At 46.7% G+C, this 21,538-nt stretch overlaps 1 protein-coding gene across 1 annotated transcript; it reads left to right on the forward strand.

Moving 5' to 3' along the window:
• Window positions 1-18: 18 nt before the first annotated feature.
• On the forward strand, window positions 19-21,462 carry IFRD2 (interferon related developmental regulator 2). Its single transcript, XM_080996465.1, has 13 exons — window positions 19-223; window positions 10,946-11,062; window positions 12,054-12,138; window positions 12,998-13,122; window positions 14,171-14,328; window positions 14,485-14,535; window positions 15,724-15,905; window positions 16,058-16,163; window positions 17,277-17,414; window positions 18,040-18,168; window positions 18,296-18,391; window positions 18,879-20,590; window positions 20,645-21,462. Exons 1-12 carry the CDS (start codon window positions 178-180, stop codon window positions 18,957-18,959), a joined length of 1,314 nt encoding a protein of 437 aa, XP_080852591.1. The 5' UTR covers window positions 19-177; the 3' UTR covers window positions 18,960-20,590; window positions 20,645-21,462.
• The last annotated feature ends 76 nt before the right edge of the window (window positions 21,463-21,538 follow it).

Raw genomic sequence — 21,538 nt, forward strand, 5'->3', positions numbered from 1 at the left:
CCCGCTTGGAGGGAGGAGGAGGAGCGGGAAGAGGGCGAGTGATCTATCCAGAGAAGGAAGATGGTGGAGCAAGCGGCGTGGTTCCCTCGTCAGGCAGCGACCGGCCCCGTCAACCCGCAGCAGCGCAGAGATTCTTCCCGGCCCCGAATCGCCTCCTGATAACCGCCCAGCCCGGCCATGCCCCGCTCACGCCGGGGCGACGGAGCCCGCCGGGGCGGCCGAGGTGAGCGCGGGGAGTCGGGGGCTGCTTCTCGCCCTCCCTCCGGCCGGAGTTTGGCCGGGAGGTGGGGTGGCGGGCGCGGGAGTCACTCTGCTTAGGAGGAATAGAGATCCGGATCAGGCCCTTGGTCCTCGCGCGCTTCTGCTTCGCCCGGGGATCCCGGACAGCTGTTGCGCCGCGTGTCCGGACGAGGTTGGCGCGCGTTCGCCTGCGGGGCAGATCTCCGCCTCCTCTGCCCCTACCAGTCTCTCCGCTGCCCATCTCTCTCTTCCGCAGGGCGGAGGGGCCCGGGGGTTGATGTGGGAACGGGGTACGAGGAGGGCTCAGTAGGCAGCTGCCCAGGCAGCCTCCGCGCTTCGACTAGAGAAGCGGGAGCCGCCCGAGCGGAGCTTCTCCAATGAAGGCATTTCAAAGGGTGCGGGGGGCTCTCGGCCCCACTGAGGAGTCCGGGTGGTCTCCGGGCTCATTGGGAGCACGGCTGTCCCCAACCCCTCACCACGTGGCCTTTGAGAGAAGCCGCCCGGCTTTTCTGTTTCCTCGTTCTCCAGTTGCACATCCCGTCCCAAGGCGCCTTCCCTTTCTCACTTCCTGCTGCCGCGCTTCACTTCAGAGCGGAGTGCCAAAAGGGCTTTAGTCCGACGCGTAAAACCATGGCGGTGTTTCTGAAAGTGACACGTGTATCTCTGTCTCATGTGCATGCATCCCCCTGCGTGCGAGGCGAAGCACATGCGTTCAGGCTTCCTGTTTTGCCCTGCTGTAGAAGTGCTTCTGAAACTCCCGAAGTGGCTTTGGCCTTTGCTGCTGGGATTCATAGAGGCATCTGGTTGTCCGCTCTGGGTAGCATGAGATTGTCCTTTATGGGACTTCGGTATGATCCAGCAGGGCTGCCTATAGCAGTTGAGCAATGGAAAACAATAAGCCACAAATTAAGCCTTCCAGATAAGAGGATGGTAGAAAGAAACACAGCTTGACAGAAGTAATTGCATGTTCCTATAGTGTACATTTGTTCTGAAATGCTTATTCCATATCTTCTGGTTGCCGCTTTCTAACCCCGGAGCAGTTCCTGGGGCAAATAGGGATGCATCTGATTAATCCATATGATAAACTGATTGCAGTTTGCTGATTTCTTTGGCCATTTAATAAGAAAGAATGCCCTTTGCTTAGAATTTGTTGCTTTTATATAACATAGCTTGGCTACTTGTAAGCAACAGTTCGGGCATCTGGGCTCACCCTTCTCTCCATTTGCATGCTCATCTAGCTTGTCTTACAGTTGGATGCTGGGCTTTTCCTGTTTGTTCTGTGATGGAAGTCAAAGAGTTAGATCACTGCTGTTGCAGTCTTAGTTCTTACTGAGGTCGTAAACCTGTTTTGTGGTCCATACCACTTCAGGTGGGTGAGATCCCATAATTTACCCCCCCCCCATGAGGGGTTGCCAGCGTGATGCCTACCTATCCTGGCAATGGTGCTCTTGAGGTCTTGGTGCACCTCTCTCTTATAGCCCCATGGATGGGTCATGAGATGGATGAAGCTGCTGTCAGTCAGTGTAGATCAGGCATAGGCAAACTCGGCCCTCCAGATGTTTTGGGATTACAACTCCCATCATCCCTAGCTAACAGGACCAGTGGACAGGGATGGTGGGAATTGTCGTCTCAAAACATCTGGAGGGCCGAGTTTGCCTACGCCTGGTGTAGATAATACTGAGCTAGATGGACAGCTGGCCTGACTCGGTATATAAGGCAGCTTCCTATGTACCTACTTCAAGCTTGTGTCTTTTCAAGGTTCAGATTAATTCTACTCAATCTGATATTTACCCTTGTAAAAGCAAAGTGTGTGTTTGCACTCTCTTTGTCTGGGGGGAGAGCAGAGGGGAGGCTGATCTGAAGGAGATTAGAGAAGTGACTTTAGTGCACTTTGCATGTGCTCAAAAATCCAAATGTGCCCAAGGGCTTTAAAAAGTTAGTGACCCCAGACATGTAAGACAGTTCTCTGTACATAGAAAATAAGGGAGAAAAAATTTAAATTGCTCTGCATAGAGGGGCCTTCAGTCTGGTGGCAGCATGAAATAGTAGAGTCCTGGCATAGTTTTCGTATCTCGGAAACATCTAGGCTACAGAGAGTGATGGCTAAACTTTCTAGCTTCCAAGTCCATAAAGAAGCTAACCATATGTTACATACCTTGGTGTAAATATCTTATCAGATGCTTTGCTTTCTTATAACAACCATTTGACGACTGTGTTCTTTGAAGTGTTTATTTAAAGCAAATAATAGGCTCAAACTCAGGGTCAAACTCTCCCAAAGCAGCTTCCGGCATAAAAAAATCCAATGTGTAGTCGATAATGCAATAACATTACCAAATTAGTGTTACTGTTGGTCATTCAAATCACAAACATTTCCAGCAAAAATTATGAAATCAGATAAGCAGCTTAAAATTAATTCCTCTGTTTAAGAGAGATAGAGAGAAGGCAGTTTTAAACAAATGGCTCTTAAGGTCCTCCAGTGATGGAACCTTACATTGCTCAACTAGAAAATAATTTTACAGCCATGGGCCGCCACTGAGTAGTCCCTGTTTACTGCTACACATGAAACTGGAACAACCTTGAGAAGTGAAGCTCTGCTTTAAGCAATCTAAGCTGTTTGTGTCCAGACATCTTCAAGTTATAAGGTGTAATAGAGCAAATACGGGAGAGTGTGCAATTATAGAAGGTATGCATTATGGTAGCTTTATTATCCTGTGTTTAATTCTTCAAAGTCTGTAGACACCTGGATTGACTGTATCTCACGCTGGTCAACCCCTGTGTAAAATTATAATCCTTGGCTGGAATTACCCGCTGTGTGACTTTTTTGTACCTTCTGGTATAGCCCAGGCCAGGCCAGTGTATGGCTCAGTGGGCCAAGCAGCATTGCTAGCCATCTAGGCAAAATTTCTGTTGCGTATGGCACAATAAAGTGAAATTATTTAGCGGAGTCTTTCTGGAGGGTTGGAAACAATTACATTTGTGGAAGGGTGGCTTTGCATTGTGCTTTTTTCTTTTCGTTTTAAAGGCACACTGCTGCTTTAAAAATTGCCTACAATGCGGTGGGGGGGGAGGAAGAAACAGCACTTTGTGACCTTTACAGGTGTACTAAACAAATTTGTTTGCCCCTAAGAACACACAGCTGTAAGTGTCCCAGTCCTTTTATGTTTACTTTTTGACATCAGCAGCAGGAGAAGCACCTGCTTCTTACCTGTGTGCTGTGGAACTCTCTGGGAATCAGCATCTGTCTTTCAGCTTGGTGTCATCTGGAAAGCATGCAATACTCTCTCCACAGATATAAGCTGATGCTGCTTATGTAACAGTCTGGAAGCATGTGTATCCTGGGTGCTGCCATGCTCAAGTAGGTCTTTTTAGAATGTTATTATGGAGGCAGTGCTGGAAGCATGTGTTGTGGTTCTAGAAACCTTTTGGAAATTGAAGCCTTTTTGTACTGTGGCAATCGACAATAGCCTGGCCACAGTTATCCATGCTCGAGTAGCATCTTTGGCTTGGCTACTGCCTTGCATTGTTTGTGGGGTGAAAGAACTCTCGGAAGGCTGATTTGGTTTAAAATACAGCAGATAGGCTGCTGTCTACATGAAACAGATCTCAGGCTTCCTTATGTTTTCAGCCATAATTGAAACTGCTCTTTTCTCCCCTTGTTTCTAAGAGGACAAGCCTTTTCTGTGGTGGTGGCTGTCTGCCTGTGGGTTGCCTGTCCTAGGTCTGTATGCCCAACACCCAGTGTTGTGTTTTAAACACCAGGTAAAAACATTTTTATGCACCTAGGTATTTTAGTTCAGTGTGTGGATAGTGCTCTTTATTTCTTTGAATTACAGTATTTTAGCTGGGTGGGCTGTATGGTGAGATGTACTCTATGCTTTCTATTTAAGAGGTCTGTGACAGTATCCTTAAAAGAAAGCCAGTTCCCTTACAAAAATGTCCTCATTTAGAAACCACCATTTTGTCTCTTCTTGTATTTTGTCAAGTACGCCTTTTACACTGGAGCTGCCTTCCAAACTCATCTCAGTAAGTTTCCCTCCCACTCTCCAAATGTTGTTGTGACTTTTCCTCACAGGCTTCCTTGCCGGTTCTAATCCATTTTTTAGTCTCCCTCTCTCTGCCTCTAGAGATGCTGGATTCCCATCAGTTCCATCCTGCATTGCCAGTAGCCAGGAATGGTTGGGTGTTTCAGTCCAGCAATACCTGAAGGCCTGCAGTCCCTCATCCCTGCTCTATATAACACCCATGTATATTGCTTTACAGAAGACATTTGCTATAGGCAAGGGCAAGGCACAGTGGGTGCTAAGCATTTTTACATCCTGTTGATTTCAGTGGGAGTGTTAAACATATGCTGGATTCTGTTCTGTGAGTCTTAACCTGTTCTATTTGCATAGTCTATCTTTATCTCCTGAGCTTGTAAGTCTTTGCCACCTAAGAATCCTGGCCTTTTGCTTTCCAATGGGCTGCTCTTGACAGGAATATCAGAGGCCTAGCAAGGCATATACCACATGCCGAAGAGTGCCGTGAAAGAAAAGAGTGCTAGACATGATCTACACTAGAACCTAACTACACACCATGTTATGCATGTGATTAGTAATCACGGGGTTTGTGTTTAAAAATTAAATAGTAGGAAGAGGTAGGTACCAGGATCAGCACAAAGCAAAGGGAAATGCAAGCTCTTCTTCCCCAGCCAACAGTCTCCGTGAAATTCCCAACCCCAGTGCAGCAATTAGCATTGGGAAAGCCGAGGCAGCAGTGGTGGTACACTAGAAAAATCTGCAAACCAGTAAGAAGACAATTACTTTATTAGGATTCACAAAATAGTGAGGTGGCTTTTAAGTGATTCAGAACTCCTCATCAGGCTGGGTGTTAAACAAAGCAGATGGGGATGGGTGGAAAGGAGGGAGGGAAAGCTGGCTTGATGTCTGAAGCCACAGCTGCCTTTAATCACACTCCTGAAGGCGGAAGTCCTGTGCTGTAGTAGATTTGAGGCTTAATTGGATTAGGCTGCACTAGGTGGCATGAAGGTGTTGGTGAGGACCGCCCTGACATGCCTTCAGGAGCCACCCCAACCCCCAAATGGTGCAAAGCCACTCTCTCCTTGCAGCTGGGCAGAACTCAATGTACTGTTCTTTTGGCATCTGCGGAGCAAAGCGTTTGCAGCCTCTCTGAATAAACAGAACCTCAGCCGGATGAGTATGTTAAAGTTTGCACATGCATCTCTCCCCCTCTTGCTAGTTTTGCTGGTGAATTATTGTTCTTGCGAGGGACACAGTGTGAGAGGAAACCCTTTGCCCTGTTGTCTGTTTTGGGGCTGGAGTGCCTGCGTTCCTTATTGGCAGCTAGCAAGCCCTGGAGTTGGCGGTGCAGAATGCTTGCTCCAGCCTCCCTTCCTGGGTGCTGCATGCTGCTCTGTTCATTGTGGGGCCCAGCTGTGTACTCAGCAATCTGCTTTCATCTGGCTGGTGCCACCAGTTCAGCCCTCTCCTTGTATGGGGCTTTGAGCCAGAAGCCGCTTAACCCTTGAGTGGCTGCTCCCTTGATGTCACGCCTGCTCAGCAAGCAACGCCTGCTGCTTTGGGTGATGATTCAGTAGTGTTTAGCATCCCAGCTATTTTGCAGTCTAGCTGGCTCCTAGGGGGCAGGAATCAAATTCCCTTTCCTCCTCTCTCTTTGCTCTGTTCTGCCATAGCCCTAAAGCAGGGGTCAGCAAACTTTTTCAGCAGGGAGCTGGTCCATTGTCCCTCAGACCTTGTGGGGGGGGGCAGACTATATGTTGCCATGATTATGACCCGCATTTTTGGCAAAAACCCTTATTGGGACCAACCCCAATGTTGCCCAAATGTGACTTTTGGGGGGGGGGTCCCTCATACACCCACGCTGCTTCCTTTGTGTTTTATGCGTTGACAGTTATTATTTCTCTCATAAGGTGGGGTGGGGGGCTGAGGTAAGCGTGCCATTCCTGTCAGCCCTGGAGAGTGTTTGCGCATGTGTGGGTGAAGGGAAAAGCCGTTGGCCACGCTTAGTCAGGCCGGCACCACTCAAGCAAAGACTTTCCTTTCCCCACGTGAGGGAAGACGAGGCGGTGGCTATTTACCTTTCCATGGCTCGCACCGTGTAGCTAACAAGCGGCCTCCCCAGCAGAGTGCAGAACTGCTTTGGAGTGCAGCCGCCCAGGCACTCCCCGTTTCCTTTGGTGGGGAGCACCGCCGCCAAACCCCTGCCGAGGCGCCTCCAAACCCCTGCCACTGCAACTGCCCTTCCTGAGGTCAGTCGCCGGCAGCTCCGTGGTGGAATTCCAAACTGTGGCTCCTTTTCCCTCTTCCCCACCCCCACCCCATAAGAAAATACTGTTGCGTGCGACGGACGGAGAAGGGGCTTGTCTCAAGCAGCCACCCACCTCATTTTTGACCCCCAAGCCTGGCTGAGTCGCAAAAACCATTGTGCCCACGTGCTGTGCCAGCTGCCTGGATTCCTGGACCGTCCGCGGGCCAGATCTGGGACCTGATCTGGCCCACAGACCTTAGTTTGCCAACCCATGCCCTAAAGCCTCAGTCCTTGTCCTTTTCTAGCCTTGTATTTTTAAGTCTTTGGCATTTCCACGACTCTGCTGTTTTTAATAGGAGATAGCAAACAGATTTGGTCTCTTGTGCAACCCAAAAGCCAGGGTGTCCTAACACATTTCATCAGGCACCGCACTGCTTTTCTACAAACATGACGTCTGAAACAACGCTGTCGAATTGTTCTGAGCTGTTCGACTGAGCCATTGTCTGCCAGCTGTAACAATAGCCTCGCTTTTCTGTACAGTTCTGCTTTGGGTTTGCTTTCTGTGCTTTAAAAATAAATAAATTAAAAGCTTGTCTGTCTATGGTAGCTCATTTGACACTATCATGGCAGCATCTTCGTTGTTCCATGCTAATCCCCACCAACACATTTGGGCTGCATCCAGCCTAATGGATCTCAGTTTCTGCGAGCATAGCAGGGGAAGGACGGGTGGCCCAGCATAGCAGCTTGGCTGCCTTCCAAGGCTGCTTCCTCCTTGGCTTCTGCTTGGGGCTAGCTGAGGTGACAGAGCTCTCTCAGGCGGCTCAGCTGCTCCAGGGTGCCCTGCCTAGGATCCTTTGCACCTGTCCGTCAGGGTAAGGCAACTGCTGTGATCTGTGGGCAGACGCGGCCCTTGAAGTCATTCTGCTGCAGAAGGAATGAAATTAACGCAGTTGTTGGTCCAGTCCGGTGTGATTTTGATTAGCTGCTGATACAGTTCAACAGTTGGGAGTATGAACTTGGACCTGTGAAGCATCTGCTGGAATCCAAGTTTATTCAAGGCCACACTCTGGCATTGAGTCGTCATTCCCTTTGCCATGAGTCTGTCAGGAGTGTTGAATGACAGTGATGAAGATGGGGGGTGGACAGGAAGTTTAGAAGCATAATAAAGTAATTTGCACACGAATGATAAATAGCAACGGCGATAGTGTAGACCACCTTTTCCCAATCTGGTGCCCTCTTGAGGTTTTGGACTACAACTCCCATCATTCCTAGCCAAGATGGCCTGTGGTCAGAATAATGGGAATTGTAGTTGGCAACAGCTAGAGAGTACCAGGTTGGAAAATGCTGGTGTAGACATTGAGTTTTCAGCATGTTTCCCCTCCCCCTTGGGACTGAGGTGGTTTGATGGTGGATTTTGGCATATGTAACTATCACCTCAGCTTCATACATAGCTATCATTTCTGGTCCTATATAGATTGCTTGTAAGCGTGCATCAGGTCCAGCTTTCCTCTGTCCTGTATTTCTGTCTGAAAATCTGGACTCCCCAGTTGGTTACCCAATGCCTTCCCCAATTTAAGACTAAACAGAATCATAGAATCCTAGAGTTCGAAGGAACCACAAGGGTCATCTAGTCCAGCCCCCCGCAATGCAGGAATTATTTGCCTAACATGGGGTACAAACTCATGATCCTGAGATTAAGAGTCTCATGCTCTACTGACTGAGCAATCCCAGCTAATAGCTGCCTGAGGCTATTCTGTGCCATTTCTTTACCTGCCTACTAATGGGGGGGGGAGTTCCTCCTCCAGTTATTGAAGAATTGAGATCCCCGATCAAACTTGCAGAAGAGATGAGGATTAATTTTATTTGCAGATTACAACAACGTCATGCCAAACCCTGGCTGAAATGAGCCCCGGTATCAACCCCTCTATGCTTCTAAGTCATTTGGATCAATCTGAATTTAATCATGCATTTTATGAAGTTGTGCTCTGTGCGTATTGATTGTGGCGGTGCTAGGTTGTTTTGGTTTTGTGATTTTATCATAGCCTATGGGTGAAACAAATAAACTAACAGACTGAAGCTGTGCTATTATGTTTTTGCCTTCACCACGATACTCCATTTTCTTAACCACTTGCTTCACAACTTGGCTACTTCTGTTTATTTCTCTCTGAAAACAATCAATAACTATGAATTTACCCAAGTGTCTTTTCCTGGTAGCTTTAAATAGTTCTAGAATGGATTCGACTCAACTTATTTCTTTGGGTGCTGAAAAATTATTTGATAAAATATATTCGCAGTTTTTATTTGTTACTTTGTAAAAAATTGGATTTCCTCAGGAATTTATGAATTAGTGAATTAGAATTTTTTACCTCTCCTAAATTGTATGAACAAATGGTTCCTTCAGATCCAGATTTTAACCATATGGGGATTAATGGCTGAATAACAAAAGTGGACTTTGAGTCCTTATGGTGGCTAAGAAACTTATACTTTTTTGCTATCCACCATCTATTACACAATAGTTTAGAGACCTTACTTCCTTGGTTACGTTCAAACATATTTGATATAGGCGCCAATCTCATGCAGATACCTATCTGGACATGTCGAACACTTATATTAACTTGCATGTCTTTTTTAAAATCCATGTACTGCTGGGCATTGTATTTGCAATGGGAACATATGGCAATTTGTTAATAGTATATTTATTTTCTCTCTTTTCGGTAGTTTGCTTATGTTTTTCTTCCTCTTCTTTTCTGTTCCTTGTTAAAGCTGCAAGCAAATAAAATAATTTTTTTTAAAGCTCTGGTCCCTTAAAGTCAGAAAGGGTTAAAAGGGGGCCCCCTTCATCCCCTTCCATATGGTTCCGATTATCTCCTGGTCCAGGCCTTGAACATTTATCAGTAGGGTGTGTCGAAGCTGAATGTGCTGACTTTAACCAAAGGCAGTAGCCGGCTAATAGCTATCCAGGGATGTCAAGGGATTGGGCAACTCGTCTTGCTTTAGGTGAGTGGGAAAACAGGGTTGTCCACCCTTCCTTTCCTAACAGGTGACTGCAGTTTTTCTGCAGCAGAACTGCCCTAACTTACTTTACCATTAAGGCTTATGCAGTACAGTCTTGGACAGTATCATTGTTCAGTGGAGCTTGTGGGATTGAGGTTTCATAGGAGCATCTTGGACTTGTTCTTTACAACAGAAAGAAGCATAGTTGGTTAAAATGAAGGTGCCATTTTGGCTGTTGTTTAGAAGGGAAATGCAGACACAGTTAACAAATCGGGGTGCATACAGATGATCACTTACTAGGCAACAGCACATCACAGTCTGCATGGAGCTACTTGATAGGGCATTTGAGCCCATATAAACAAACCATTCTGCAGTTGCTTGTTTGTCTGTACAGTCATACCTCGGAAGTCGAATGGAATCCGTTCCAGAAGTCTCTTCGACTTCCGAAAAGTTCAGAAACGCAGGCACGCCGGAAACAATCGTGGAAGCTGTGCCAAACATTTGGCTTAAAAAAAAAGTTCGGAAACCAGAACTCTCACTTCCGGTTTTCGATTGTTCGGGAGCTGGAACATTCGACTCCCAAGGCATTGTTTGGGAGCCGAGGTACGACTGTGTTATCCTGGCACGTGGTTAGAAAGTTGTTTCTGCACAAGTGCAAAGTAAATGAAATGGTTATCTGTATGGGTTCCACGGCATTGTCCTGCCAAATGGTGAAGATTAGACAAGGGCCATAACTTGGTGGTAAAATATATGTCTCAGGTTCAATCCTTGGCATCTAATAATAATAATCATCATCATCATCTGGGCGGCTCACTACAGAATATTAAAAACACGATAAAACATCAAACATTAAAAACTTCCATAAACAGGGCTGCCTTCAGGTGTTTTCTAAAAGTCAGACAGTTGTTTATTTCCTTGACATCTGATGGGAGGGCATTCCACAGGGCAGGTGCCACTACCGAGAAGGCCCTCTGTCTGGTTCTCTGTAACCTCACTTCTCGCAGTGAGGGAACGGCCAGAAAGCCCTCAGAGCTGGACCTCAGTGTCTAGCCAGGAAAGATTTCTGTCTGAAACCCTGGAGAGCAGCTGCCAATCAGTGAAGACAACACTGAGCTAGATAGGACAATGGTCTGACATTGTATATTTCCACTTTCTGTGCTCTTGCTTTGTAAGATTTCTGATTAGGTGTAGAAGTGTAGCAAATATCTCGTCTACTTTGAGTGGGCACTTAGCTTGTTAAGTGGCGGATTTCATACCATGGTAAATTCCTTCTTTGCAAATAGTCATCTGTAATCCCCCTCGGTCACAGGTAGGGAAAAGGAAGACCCTGTCTCATGCTCCACATTCTTCAGATAGGGTGCGTTCTAGGGAAACACAGTGTGCATCCTGTAAGTCATACAGGTGAACGTCTCACTTGTTCTGACCTTTTCTCCTCTCTTCCTCCTAGGAGCTCACCGGATTGCAAAGATGGAGTCTCAGGCCAGTGATGACGAGGCAGCCAGTGAAGTGCTGAGTCACTACAGCAGCGCCAGTGAGACGACCAGTGTGACTGAAGAAGTGACAGGTGAGGGTGGGCAGAAGTTAGTGACAGAAACCCTGGCCTCCTGTGTATTGAGCAAAACTTTAGATTTTGTAAACACTACTTTCAAACCTCAGGAAGCTCCACATAACATAGTGGTTTTTCTTCCTGGAATGTTTTTTTCACCCTTCAGATTTTAGAGGGATGTGTGCATGTGTGTGATAATTTTTGGGGTGCAGGGTGGGGAGTCATTGAGAAGGAAGACTTGCTGCTCTACAAAAAAGATTGGGGACAGGAGAATACGTGAGCTTTTTAGCAAAACTTCCACCACATGTTCAGGTTTGTTAGAATCTCCTCCAGGTCATAAGACAGGGAAAGGTGACAAAATTTGGTTATTTTGGGTTGCAAATTACATTAGCAGATAACATCTGCAGACTAATTCACAAGCTTGCAAAAGAAAAGAAAAGAAAAGAAAAGAACCACCTCACACAACAAACTGGTATGTGGAGTGTCTTGGAATCAAAATAAAGAGTTTTAGGGTGCTGTAATGGATGTGATATACCCCACCACGTGACCACATAATAGGCACTCTTCCAGAGACATCGCTTTGTAAGCATTGTATGAAATTTTTTCCACCGAGTCGGTACTCAGAGTGGTTTTCAACAAAGCAATTTAAAGCATGGATGGTTTAAAAAAATGGTTGTGGGTGTGGGTGGTGGTGTTGTTTTTTGCTGTTACTAAAACTTCATTAATTACAGTATAATTCCATTTGAGCTGATACAGTTAAATGTCACATCAGCTGCCAGGACAATTCATAACTCAAGACTGGTCAAAAGCCTGTTGAGCAAGCGTCTCGAACAAAAAACCTGTTGAAATGCTACGATAAAGAATCCACTGGCATTTCTGCCAGCACTGTTCAGACTTTCAACCCTTGCTCCCCTTTCTTTAGGGGTACAAGATCTGCAGGCTGTGGGTCTGGATGTTCCAATCTTTGACGCTTTCCTCCCCTGCTCCCATTTTTTCTGTTTTTCCACAGGAGGTGAAGCAGTGGATGAGCAGGCGCAGCAAGAGGAGGTGGAAGATAAACTGAAGGAGTGCATTGACAATGTGATGGACAAGAGGTGAGGCTCATCGGCTGTTTTTAAGCTAAATTCAAATGTTGTGCCAAACCGTGGCTCTGGAAGCTTATTCCATGCCCCCTGAGGATGCTCAGACCTCCCTGGATTGTTGTTTTTTCCTCAGCCCTTAAAGTTTTCCCTCCCAAAAGTTACTTTTAATTCTGGAAAGTAGTTTTGATTCCTCCAAGCCTGCTCTTATGTACAGAAACATAACACTCATCATTTGGGCTGCCTAAGAGGAGGCGGTCAGAGAACTGTGTTCCCTGTTAGCATATAGACTGCTTCCATGGCAAGCTGCCAACCGGGATAGGCTGGGTGCAGCTCCATTGAGAAGAACTTGGCAGAAGTGCACACAGCGCTTGGCACTTCTCCTCACTACAACAGTATGAATTACTGCTGCCCTTCTGGCCCTGCAGCCTCGATTATTCAGAGTGAACTTCTGAACTGGGGTGATGGTCTGCACAGTCCGTAGAACATCATTGACTTAGCGTGCGTTCTGATCTCCGTCACACCATGGAATTATTAGGAGGTGCACACTGGGATATATCATGTATACTTCTGGTGTATTTCCTGATAAACCAAAGCGGTTGGTTCTGAGCCTCAGAATACACACTGCCCTCCCCGAGTCACTTGTGCAGTTCAGAGCGCGTGCCGTGTACCCGTTATCTTCACACTGAATCAGTATGGGTTTTGTAGCAGGTGAAGAATTTGCTGAACTGTTCAGAAAGATGAAGTAAACCTGCAAAATTCGTTCAGAGCGAGCTGACTTTATTTGGCACTGGACTTGGATTCTTGTGAGGAGGGCTGCGCATTCTTGGCTCTTGTTATGACTCCCATCTCTCTCTTTTTGACATCTTTCCAGTGCCAAGACACGGCAGGTTGCTCTAGAGAGCCTGCGACTGGCCTTCTCCTCCAAGACGCTCTTTGACTTCCTGTTGGAACGCAGGCTCACTGTCACAGACTCCTTAGAGAAGTGCCTGAAGAAAGGTGGGTCTCTGCAACCTTTAGTACAGCACCATTATGTAATACAGACGGACTTGATCCAGCTTAACCAAAGCACTTCCAAGTCCCATTTGGTTTTAGCAGGAGAAATGAGCACCTGCTTTAATTAAATCTCTCCCACCGAAAACAACTGGGCATGAAAATGGTTTGTGTTGGCAGTTTCATACTTTTCTAAATAAGGTAACTTCTGGTTGTTTTTATTGTCCTTTTGTAATTTGATACTTCTGTTAAGCATAAAGATTGTGAAGTTACCATATTTGATGCATAATAATAATAATAATAATTTATTATTTATACCCCTCCCATCTGGCTGGACTTCCCCAGCCACTCTGGGCAGCTAATGTAAACATTTCCACATAAGTTTTCATCCATTGTTAACAACCACCTTATAAGATAGGCTAGTGTGATTATCCCCTTGTTACTAGTACGAGCAGAGGGCGACTGCAACTCGCCCCAGGTTTACTGTGAATTTTGAACCAAGGCCTCCTGGCTCTCTCACAAAATGAGGCATGTTAGTGCTGCCGTTCTCCCATCTGTGAAGGATTGGTAGGTTTCTGTGACATCTCCATTGTTATATGGCAAAGGGATAGAACTTTACTTCTCTATGTTCATTTTAACAACTTGCGTGCTTCTTGCCTGCCCTCTTGATGTTGCCTTTGAAATGCCCTGTGCATCAGAGATGGTGAGTCTTTGCAACCCTCCCAGATATTGGGCTACAACTCCCATCAGCCTCAGCTAGCATGGCCGATGGTCAGGGATGATGAGAGTTGTAGTCAGACAACATCTGGAGGGCCGCAGCATCTTTGTCCCAGTTCTACATCCTGTAGGCAACCTTTTGCCTTTAAAACCGCTTTGGAATATTGTGAGACAGTACTGCGCCAGGGCAGAAAAGATGCCGCTTCTGGTGCTCTGTGCCCCCGCAATTCTAAGTTTCATAACTGTCCCGTGTTCCCTGTTTTCTTGCACATGACTAGTGCTGTTTTGAATATTTTGCATGAGAGGGAAAGGCAGCTTATTCTCTTCCTCCTCTCAGGTAAAGGGGAGGAGCAGTCCCTTGCTGCTACTGTCCTTACACTACTGTGCCTTCAGATGGGCTCGGGGCCCGAGGGGGAGGAGGTGTTCCGCAGCCTGAAGCCCCTCCTCACCACCATCCTCACAGACTCCTCGGCCAGCCCAGTTGCTCGGCAAAGTGTGAGTAGCACCTCTTTTTTTCTGTCTCAGAGGAAACCTTGTGGGAGGGAGATGTTACTGGGCACTCTGGGAAATGGTTTCTTAAAATGGCTACTTGGAATGGCTTTGACGTTGCCTTGTCCTGTCTTCCTTTTTCTCTTCCGTCTCCCCCGGTAGTGTGCCACTGCTCTTGGGATGTGCTGCTACATCGCTGCTGCAGACATGGAGGTAACTTACCCTAATGCTTTAACTTGACAGGCGGTAGCCAGTGAAGCAAGAACCTAGATCTCCCTCCCCTCCTGTATGGGGTGGTGTAGTAGTAACAAGGCAGGGGTCAGCAAACTTTTTCAGCAGGGGGCCGGTCCACTGTCCCTCAGATCTTGTGGGGGGCCGGACTATATTTTTTTTTGGGGGGGGGGATGAACGAATTCCTATGTCCCACAAATAACCCAGAGATGCATTTTAAATAAAAGGACACATTCTACTCATGTAAAAACACGCTGATTCCCGGACCGTCCACGGGCCGGATTTAGGCGATTGGGGCCTTATTTTGTCTACTCATGACTAGAGTGTCAGCACCCTGTCTTTGAATACTGATCCTTGGAGTTTGTCAGGTCTAGATTAGTTGTAAGAGTGCCCGACTCCACCATGCTCTCAAATTGTTTCAGAGAGTATTTGTTACTTTCTGAAAAGTGGTTAGCCAAGTATTGATCCCCTGAAGTGTTTTAGGGAAGCCATTCATTTTGCATTGAGAAACAGCCCCTTGACTACTGATTCCTTGCATAACTCAGTCTATTGAGACTCCTCCGTAGTCCCTTCTGATTAAATAGCTCCTGGTTTTTCCACCCACAGTTTTTATCCCATGCTGCTTCTCTGGTATACCGCTTAGCTATTGCTTTTGTAGCTACACAGAGGACTGACCACCTCACTACAGGTAGAGCCAATTCCTTTTGGATCAGCCCAGAGAGGTGGGACTAAGATGAGCTGCTCTCTGCATTAGGACATGGCCATAGCTGGACTTACCTATTCAAGTTGAAACTGGTGGTTTTAAGGCTTCATTCACGAAAATGGACTCATTCTTCATGCGCAGGAATACTTAACAGATTTACAAGGGGAAAGCACATACTGTAAGTGTTTTGGGGTGTGCGTTTCATTTCTAGAACAAAAGAGAACAAGAAAAAGCACTTTGGGTGTCATTGAACTTTAGGGCTGCAGTCTACCCAACTTTCCTGCATTGGCAAACCTGGCTCCCTCAGAGTTGATTGCCAGCGTAATGTGAACCCAGATTATGTGCCACCCTGAAGCCCCAGCGTAGTTCACCCAGAAACTTAGATACTCTTCTGGTTTATTGTATCCTTTTTTAGTTTCTCTTATTGTTTCTGTGAGAACTGACTGATCACTTCCCACCCCCTTCAGGACTTGGTTTCCTGTCTTGCCTGCCTAGAAGGCATCTTTGGCAGTTCCTGCAGCACGGATGCCAGCTTGGTGCCCTCTCATCACAGTCCTCTGCTCCAGACCTTGCATTGCAATGCACTCCAGTCATGGTCTCTGCTCCTCACCATCTGCCCAAGCACCCAGATCAAGAAGATCCTGGACAAGTGAGTGTTGAGCTTGATGATCAGACTGGGGAAGGGGCTTTCCATGGGCGTCTGGTTGACCACTGTGAGACCAGGATGCTGGACTAGATGCGCCACTTGCCTGATCGAGCAGGGCTGTTCTTACATTCTTGCCTTGTGCTCTCCTTCTACAGTCACTTACCCAAGTTGCCGCTGATGCTGTCCAGTGATAACGTCAACCTTCGGATTGTGGCAGGTGAAACGATTGCACTGCTCTTTGAACTGGCTCGAGACATGGAGGTAGGATATAGCACTTGCTGATACTTGCATACTCACATGCGAGGTCCCTCTTGTGCTTGTGACCATTCTCTATTGGAGGCAATATTGCACTGAACGCCAGCTTCTAGGGAGCAGAAACGTCTGCTGCCTTCGTATCACAGAGCCTTGTGATTGCCCATTGTGAGAAACAGGTTGCCCAACTAGATAGGCCTTTGGTCTGGTCCAGCAAGGCTCATCGTGGGTTCTTGTAGCCCCTGAGGCCTTTGCCAATAAGCTGGGGGGGGGGGGACTTAAGAAGATCCCTTCTGGATCAGGTCAATGGCCCATCTACTCCAGCCTCCTGTTCCCACAGTAGCCAACCAGATGCATATGGGAAGCCTGCAAGCTGGTTGGAAGACCCAGTGAAGAAAATAATAGTCTTGACAGCAATTCCAAATCTATCAACTTCCAAGTTTCATTCCCTGTCTGCACACGAACACACACACTCTTAGTGTCTTAGGATATGATCATTTGAGGCAAACCCTGCAGTGCCCTTTGGCTTTGTGTTGATAAAAGACTGCCTTAGAAAATTTAATCTTGAGTAAAATGCTGTCCCACTCAAAATTTGTGAGTCTATATGAGGAAAGGGTGGATCGGTCTATTTTTTTGTCTTTGTCCATTTTGCACATATTCATGAGTTTAGTATGGTTTCTGCAGCCACCTTTTTATTGCAAAACACTCCTTTTATCCTAAAATATACATTTTCTAAATGTACGTCAGCACATTGTTGCTGTTTTTTTGAACTGAGCGTTGAATTGCAAAATTCATAAGTGTGAAATCCAAACAGTAAACTACTTTCCAATCTACACATTAGTCCAGGAAGTCAGGTTGGCTTGCAGTGGAATTCACAGGAATTTAATTCCTCAGAACTACGGATCTGAGGCATAGGATCCTGTTCCTTAAGTGGATGTGGACTGATAAAAGTACATGCCTGGACAGCAGGTGCCAGGAGCCCCATTTCAGGCCACAGAGAGTTTCCTGAAGGAGTTGTGAGATACAGATACAAAAAGTAAAACCTTTGCACCTCTCGCTGCCTTTTGGGTGGCCTGCAAGTTGAAGCTTCTGCTTGACGCCGTTCATCTCTTTTTGCCATAGGAGGATTTCTTTTATGAAGACACAGACCTGCTCTGCACAAAACTGAAAGCCCTGGCCACAGACAGCAACAAGTACAGAGCCAAGACCGACCGGCGCAAGCAGCGCTCCATCTTCCGCGATGTGCTGCATTTCATTGAGGTGCCTTGCCTGGCTCATGCCGCCCTTGCCTAGTTCAGAAGAGGGCTCCTCCCTCCGCATTGCTTCAACCCTTAGATTTCCCAGAAGAACAAGGCGCAGGGACGTGAGGGCCTTTATAGAATTGCACTCCTTTAACTCCAGCTTTGTGATGCACAGGCTGTGACTGTTCTGAGGGAAAATGCACTCTGTGCATGTTTAAGAGGCATTCTCCTCTTTTTTTTTGCCCCCATAATGTTTCACGTGTTCCAACCTTATGACCTGGTGTTCAAAATCTGTCTCAGATTAAAGCTCTGGGCTTACCCTCATGTTCCTGGAAAGGGAGGAAGGGAGCCTGTCAGTAGAGGGTTTTCTCTGTGAGCACTTAGAGCAGCTCTGCTGTCCTGCTTTCCAGGGCATAGTATCCATGAAACTCTCTGTGGTAGGCACTGGGGTAGTGCTGGTGCTTGCATGAAATGCCTGTGAGTGGCTTTCTTCTGCTGTGAGGTAGCGTCCATGAAGCTACCACTTTTAAGCAGTAAGAGAGACAACATGGTGCTGAGCTTTGCTCGTGAGATGTGGGGTGAGATGAACTTCCGCTCTCTCTTTCTCTACGGAGTCTCCAGCTGCCTTTTCTTCTCTGCTCCAGAATGGGGAGTGCCATGAGGAGACGATCAAGTTTGGACTGGAGTGTATGTATGTGGACAGCTGGGCAAGGAGGAGAACATACAATGCCTTCAAAGAGGCTCTTGGCTCTGGGGTCAGACACCACCTTCAGGTAAGGGCAGAAGAGTCCATGTGGGGCTCATAAGGTTTATTCCTTGCCTTTGTGCTGGTCTACCTGGGCTGCTGCACCCTCAGTTCCGAGATTTCCCACCTAATGGGTGTTGTTGTCTTGCCCACAGAACAACGAGCTCCTGCGTGAGATATTTGAGCTGGGCCCCCCGCTAGTGCTGGATGCTGCAGCTATTAAAGCCAGCAAGATATCACGTTTTGAGAAGGTACGTCAGCGGTGCTCCTAGTATTTCTGCTACCGTTAGCTCCCTTGCTTTGCTTTGTTAAGTTTCAATGTTTTTTTCTTCTCTACAACACCAGCAAACCTGTGTGCATCTTTCCCCACCAATGATAGCCTATTTCCAAGTAACAACCTTTAGGTTATGTGACCACTCTGGCCCTCAAGAGAAATGTGCAGTGGCAAAGCCAGATTATGGTTGAAATGCAAGTCTTCAGATGGTGTGGAGGTGTGTGTTTTAGGCAGGGGGTGAGGGTGTGTGTGAATGTAATATAATAAAACCAGGTGCTGGGGGGAAAGGAGAGGGGGTTCTTGCCGTGCCTGTGAATGCCCTTGAGGCATGGCTAGCAACTTCTGCAGACGCAATGTTGGACTACATGTCTCTTTTGGTCTGATTTGGCAGAGTTTTTCTGATGTTCCCCCAGCTAATTTCCCCCTCTGTCTCTCTTTCTTTTCTCTTTCTGCATCCCCACCAGCACCTCTACAACTCGGCTGCTTTCAAGGCCCGGACGAAAGCAAGGAGCCGTGTTCGAGATAAGCGAGCCGACGTCCTTTGAGGGAGGCTTGTTTCCTCCTCCTCCTGCTGCTGCTGCTGCTGCCGCCTTCCGTGCAAGCCAATGCGCTACAGACCTGGAACACTGTGAACCTTGTGGGTGGAGGGAGAGCCTGTGGCAAAGGAGCCCTGTTGCCTTCGCTCTTTACGAAAGCTGGGCTTGTGCCATGCCCCCCTCTGCTTCCCCACCATTGTCTGGGGGCTTTTATATATGTACAGAATAATATTTAAATGTCTCGAATGTTTGAATCGTGGCGGGGTGGCAATGGGCAGGTGCCATTTTTATTTTTTTAACCAAAAAAAAAAAAATCTAAGCGAGGTTGGGTATTGGGGAGGCTTATTTTTTCTCCCCACTGCTTTTTTAAGCCAGTGATTCTTTTTTCTAAAAGCCCCATCTTTCTCCCTGTCTCTGATGCTGAACACATCCTGCAGTTGCCGTTGCAGTGTGCGCAGTGAAATCAAGGACTAGATCTTCCCACCCCCTTCCACGGTGAGAACTTCCAGTGAGGTACCCAGTGCAGGAGGCTGGCTTAGTTGTAAGGCTAAAGACTGCAGTTGTCCAGGATGGAGGTGGCGAAAGTACCGGCTTGAGGTTTGGTGCCTTGGGTTCTTCCCCTCCAGTGTTGAAGATACTTTGCCTTTGGGTTGAATGAAATGTACACTAGAAATCAGTGTGGTTGTTTATTAAAGGCTGGGCTGACAGCACCATGAAAGGGGCTGTACCTCTTCTCTGCTCATGCAGCTGCTATTTTTCGCAGCCCTCTCTATGACACCCTGCCCAACACTGTCTTTAATTCTGTTCTCTCACGTGATTATAACACTCAGTTTTGCTCCGCACTTGCATGGCTGCTGCTTCTCTTTTCTTCTTCTTTGATGGCAGAATGAAAAGCCAGCAAAAGCCTCAGGGCAAAGAAAGGGCCTGTCCTCTGGCCATCCTGGCAAAGCTCCTCTTCATAGTGGGGCATGTTCCCCTGTTGTAGGAGAAGGGTCCTGTGGCTGATTTGGCTGGTGTAAAGTTGGTGTGTGGTGCTTTGCCCTGCTCAGTGGGCCCTCCTGCCTTCAGAAAGCTGAATTCTGTAAGCATATATTGCATAATTTATTTTAAGTCTGCTATGTGGTGGTGGTGGTGAGCTATACAGGGGCCCCATTACTTTGACAGCTGCAATTCTTGCTATCCCTCATCATTTTTTGCAAAGCATGGTCTACGTGCTTCCTCTTTTGTGCAGCTGTAAAGATTGATATCCAGATTAATATATAATAGGAGTGATCTGGACCAGCTAGTTGTATTATGTTTCCACTGATTTCAGCGCGGCTTAGGTGAAACTAACTTAGTTTGGATCAGATCCTGTATAAATATATACTATGCTTGTGTTCTCTCTTTCATTCACATACTTCTACATATTCTTAGGAGGTTGAATTCTGTGCCTAAAGTTAGTCTGTGTTTGTGCAGTGCTCACTTGCACAGAATCCTAGCCTTGCACTTGAGTACCAGGAAATCAGCAAATGGAGGAATCTGGCAGTATGAAGAACTGCTGCTCACCATTTTGCTTCCCTCATTTGGCTTCTCTGTAATGTATTTTGGGGGATTTTGTCATCACAAATAGGATAAGTGTGTGTGTGTGTGTGTGTGTGTGTGTGTGTGTATATATATATTTATATATTTATATATATATATACACACATACATAGCTTCAAACCTTTGCTGTCCAGACTGGAGACATAGCACATCATCGTCACAGAGCAAAGTTAATGGAAAGTACGTGTTATCTCCTGGTACCTTTCTCTGTTGATCTCTGAAACACATTGCCTCATTTTCATAGTGTTGTCAGCAGAAAATGCCCACGTTGGCCTATTTGGCTTTAAATCAAGAGAAAATATTAAACATAAAGTGGTAGGTAAAAAGCCATATTCCTATCAACATGACCTCATCAGCAGTGGTGTATGGGCATAGAACTTATGTCTGGGGGTTCAAGAGTTGCAAGCTTCATAGATATTTGCAGAATTAACCAGGAGTGTCCTGTTGTGCGTCCTGCAGTTCAGGAGTTGTGCCGTGCCTTTCCTTCCCATACATTCTCCGACTCCAGCTGAGTTGTGCAGATCTGTACAATGAATTCATGCATTATTATTTATTAGGTTTGTTAGTCGCTTGCGATCTGAAGATCTCCAAGCGACTTACAGTACTTACCATGTGATATGTACCCCCATATCGCAAGACATCTTGCGTAGTTGTTCCCAGAAAGCAATTGCTCAAGAGGATTTGCCCTTGCCTAGTGCCAAACTGCAGGGTTGTCCTAACTCTTGTGGTTGGGCCACCTGGGATTCTGCTGCTGGCTTCCTGCCATTCTTTTTACTCCAGGTTCAGTTGTGAACTTTGGGGCTGGTGCATCAAAGCAGGGAGTCTATATGTCTGCATTGCTATGACTGTAGTTAGAATCAGAGTGTAGAATTCGGATAATTTCAGCTATCCCTTTTTGTTTTAAAATAAAATCTAGCTGCCTTGAAGAACAGATTGGGACCATACACCCATTTTTTCCTTCAGAAACAGTCTTGGAAAACGAGTATCGGGAATCCTGGGCACTGTCA

This window comes from Podarcis pityusensis (assembly GCF_964106645.2).
Source record: "Podarcis pityusensis genome assembly, chromosome: 2".
NCBI classification, from domain to species: domain Eukaryota; kingdom Metazoa; phylum Chordata; class Lepidosauria; order Squamata; family Lacertidae; genus Podarcis; species Podarcis pityusensis.

Bases quoted from the DNA above. Each gene is read 5' to 3' on its own strand.
- IFRD2 (XM_080996465.1), top strand. From the start codon at position 178: ATGCCCCGCTCACGCCGGGGCGACGGAGCCCGCCGGGGCGGCCGAG. The intron at 12,139-12,997 runs GTGAGGCTCATC...ACATCTTTCCAG, and splicing joins GACAATGTGATGGACAAGAG to TGCCAAGACACGGCAGGTTG. The intron at 14,329-14,484 runs GTGAGTAGCACC...CTCCCCCGGTAG, and splicing joins GCCCAGTTGCTCGGCAAAGT to TGTGCCACTGCTCTTGGGAT.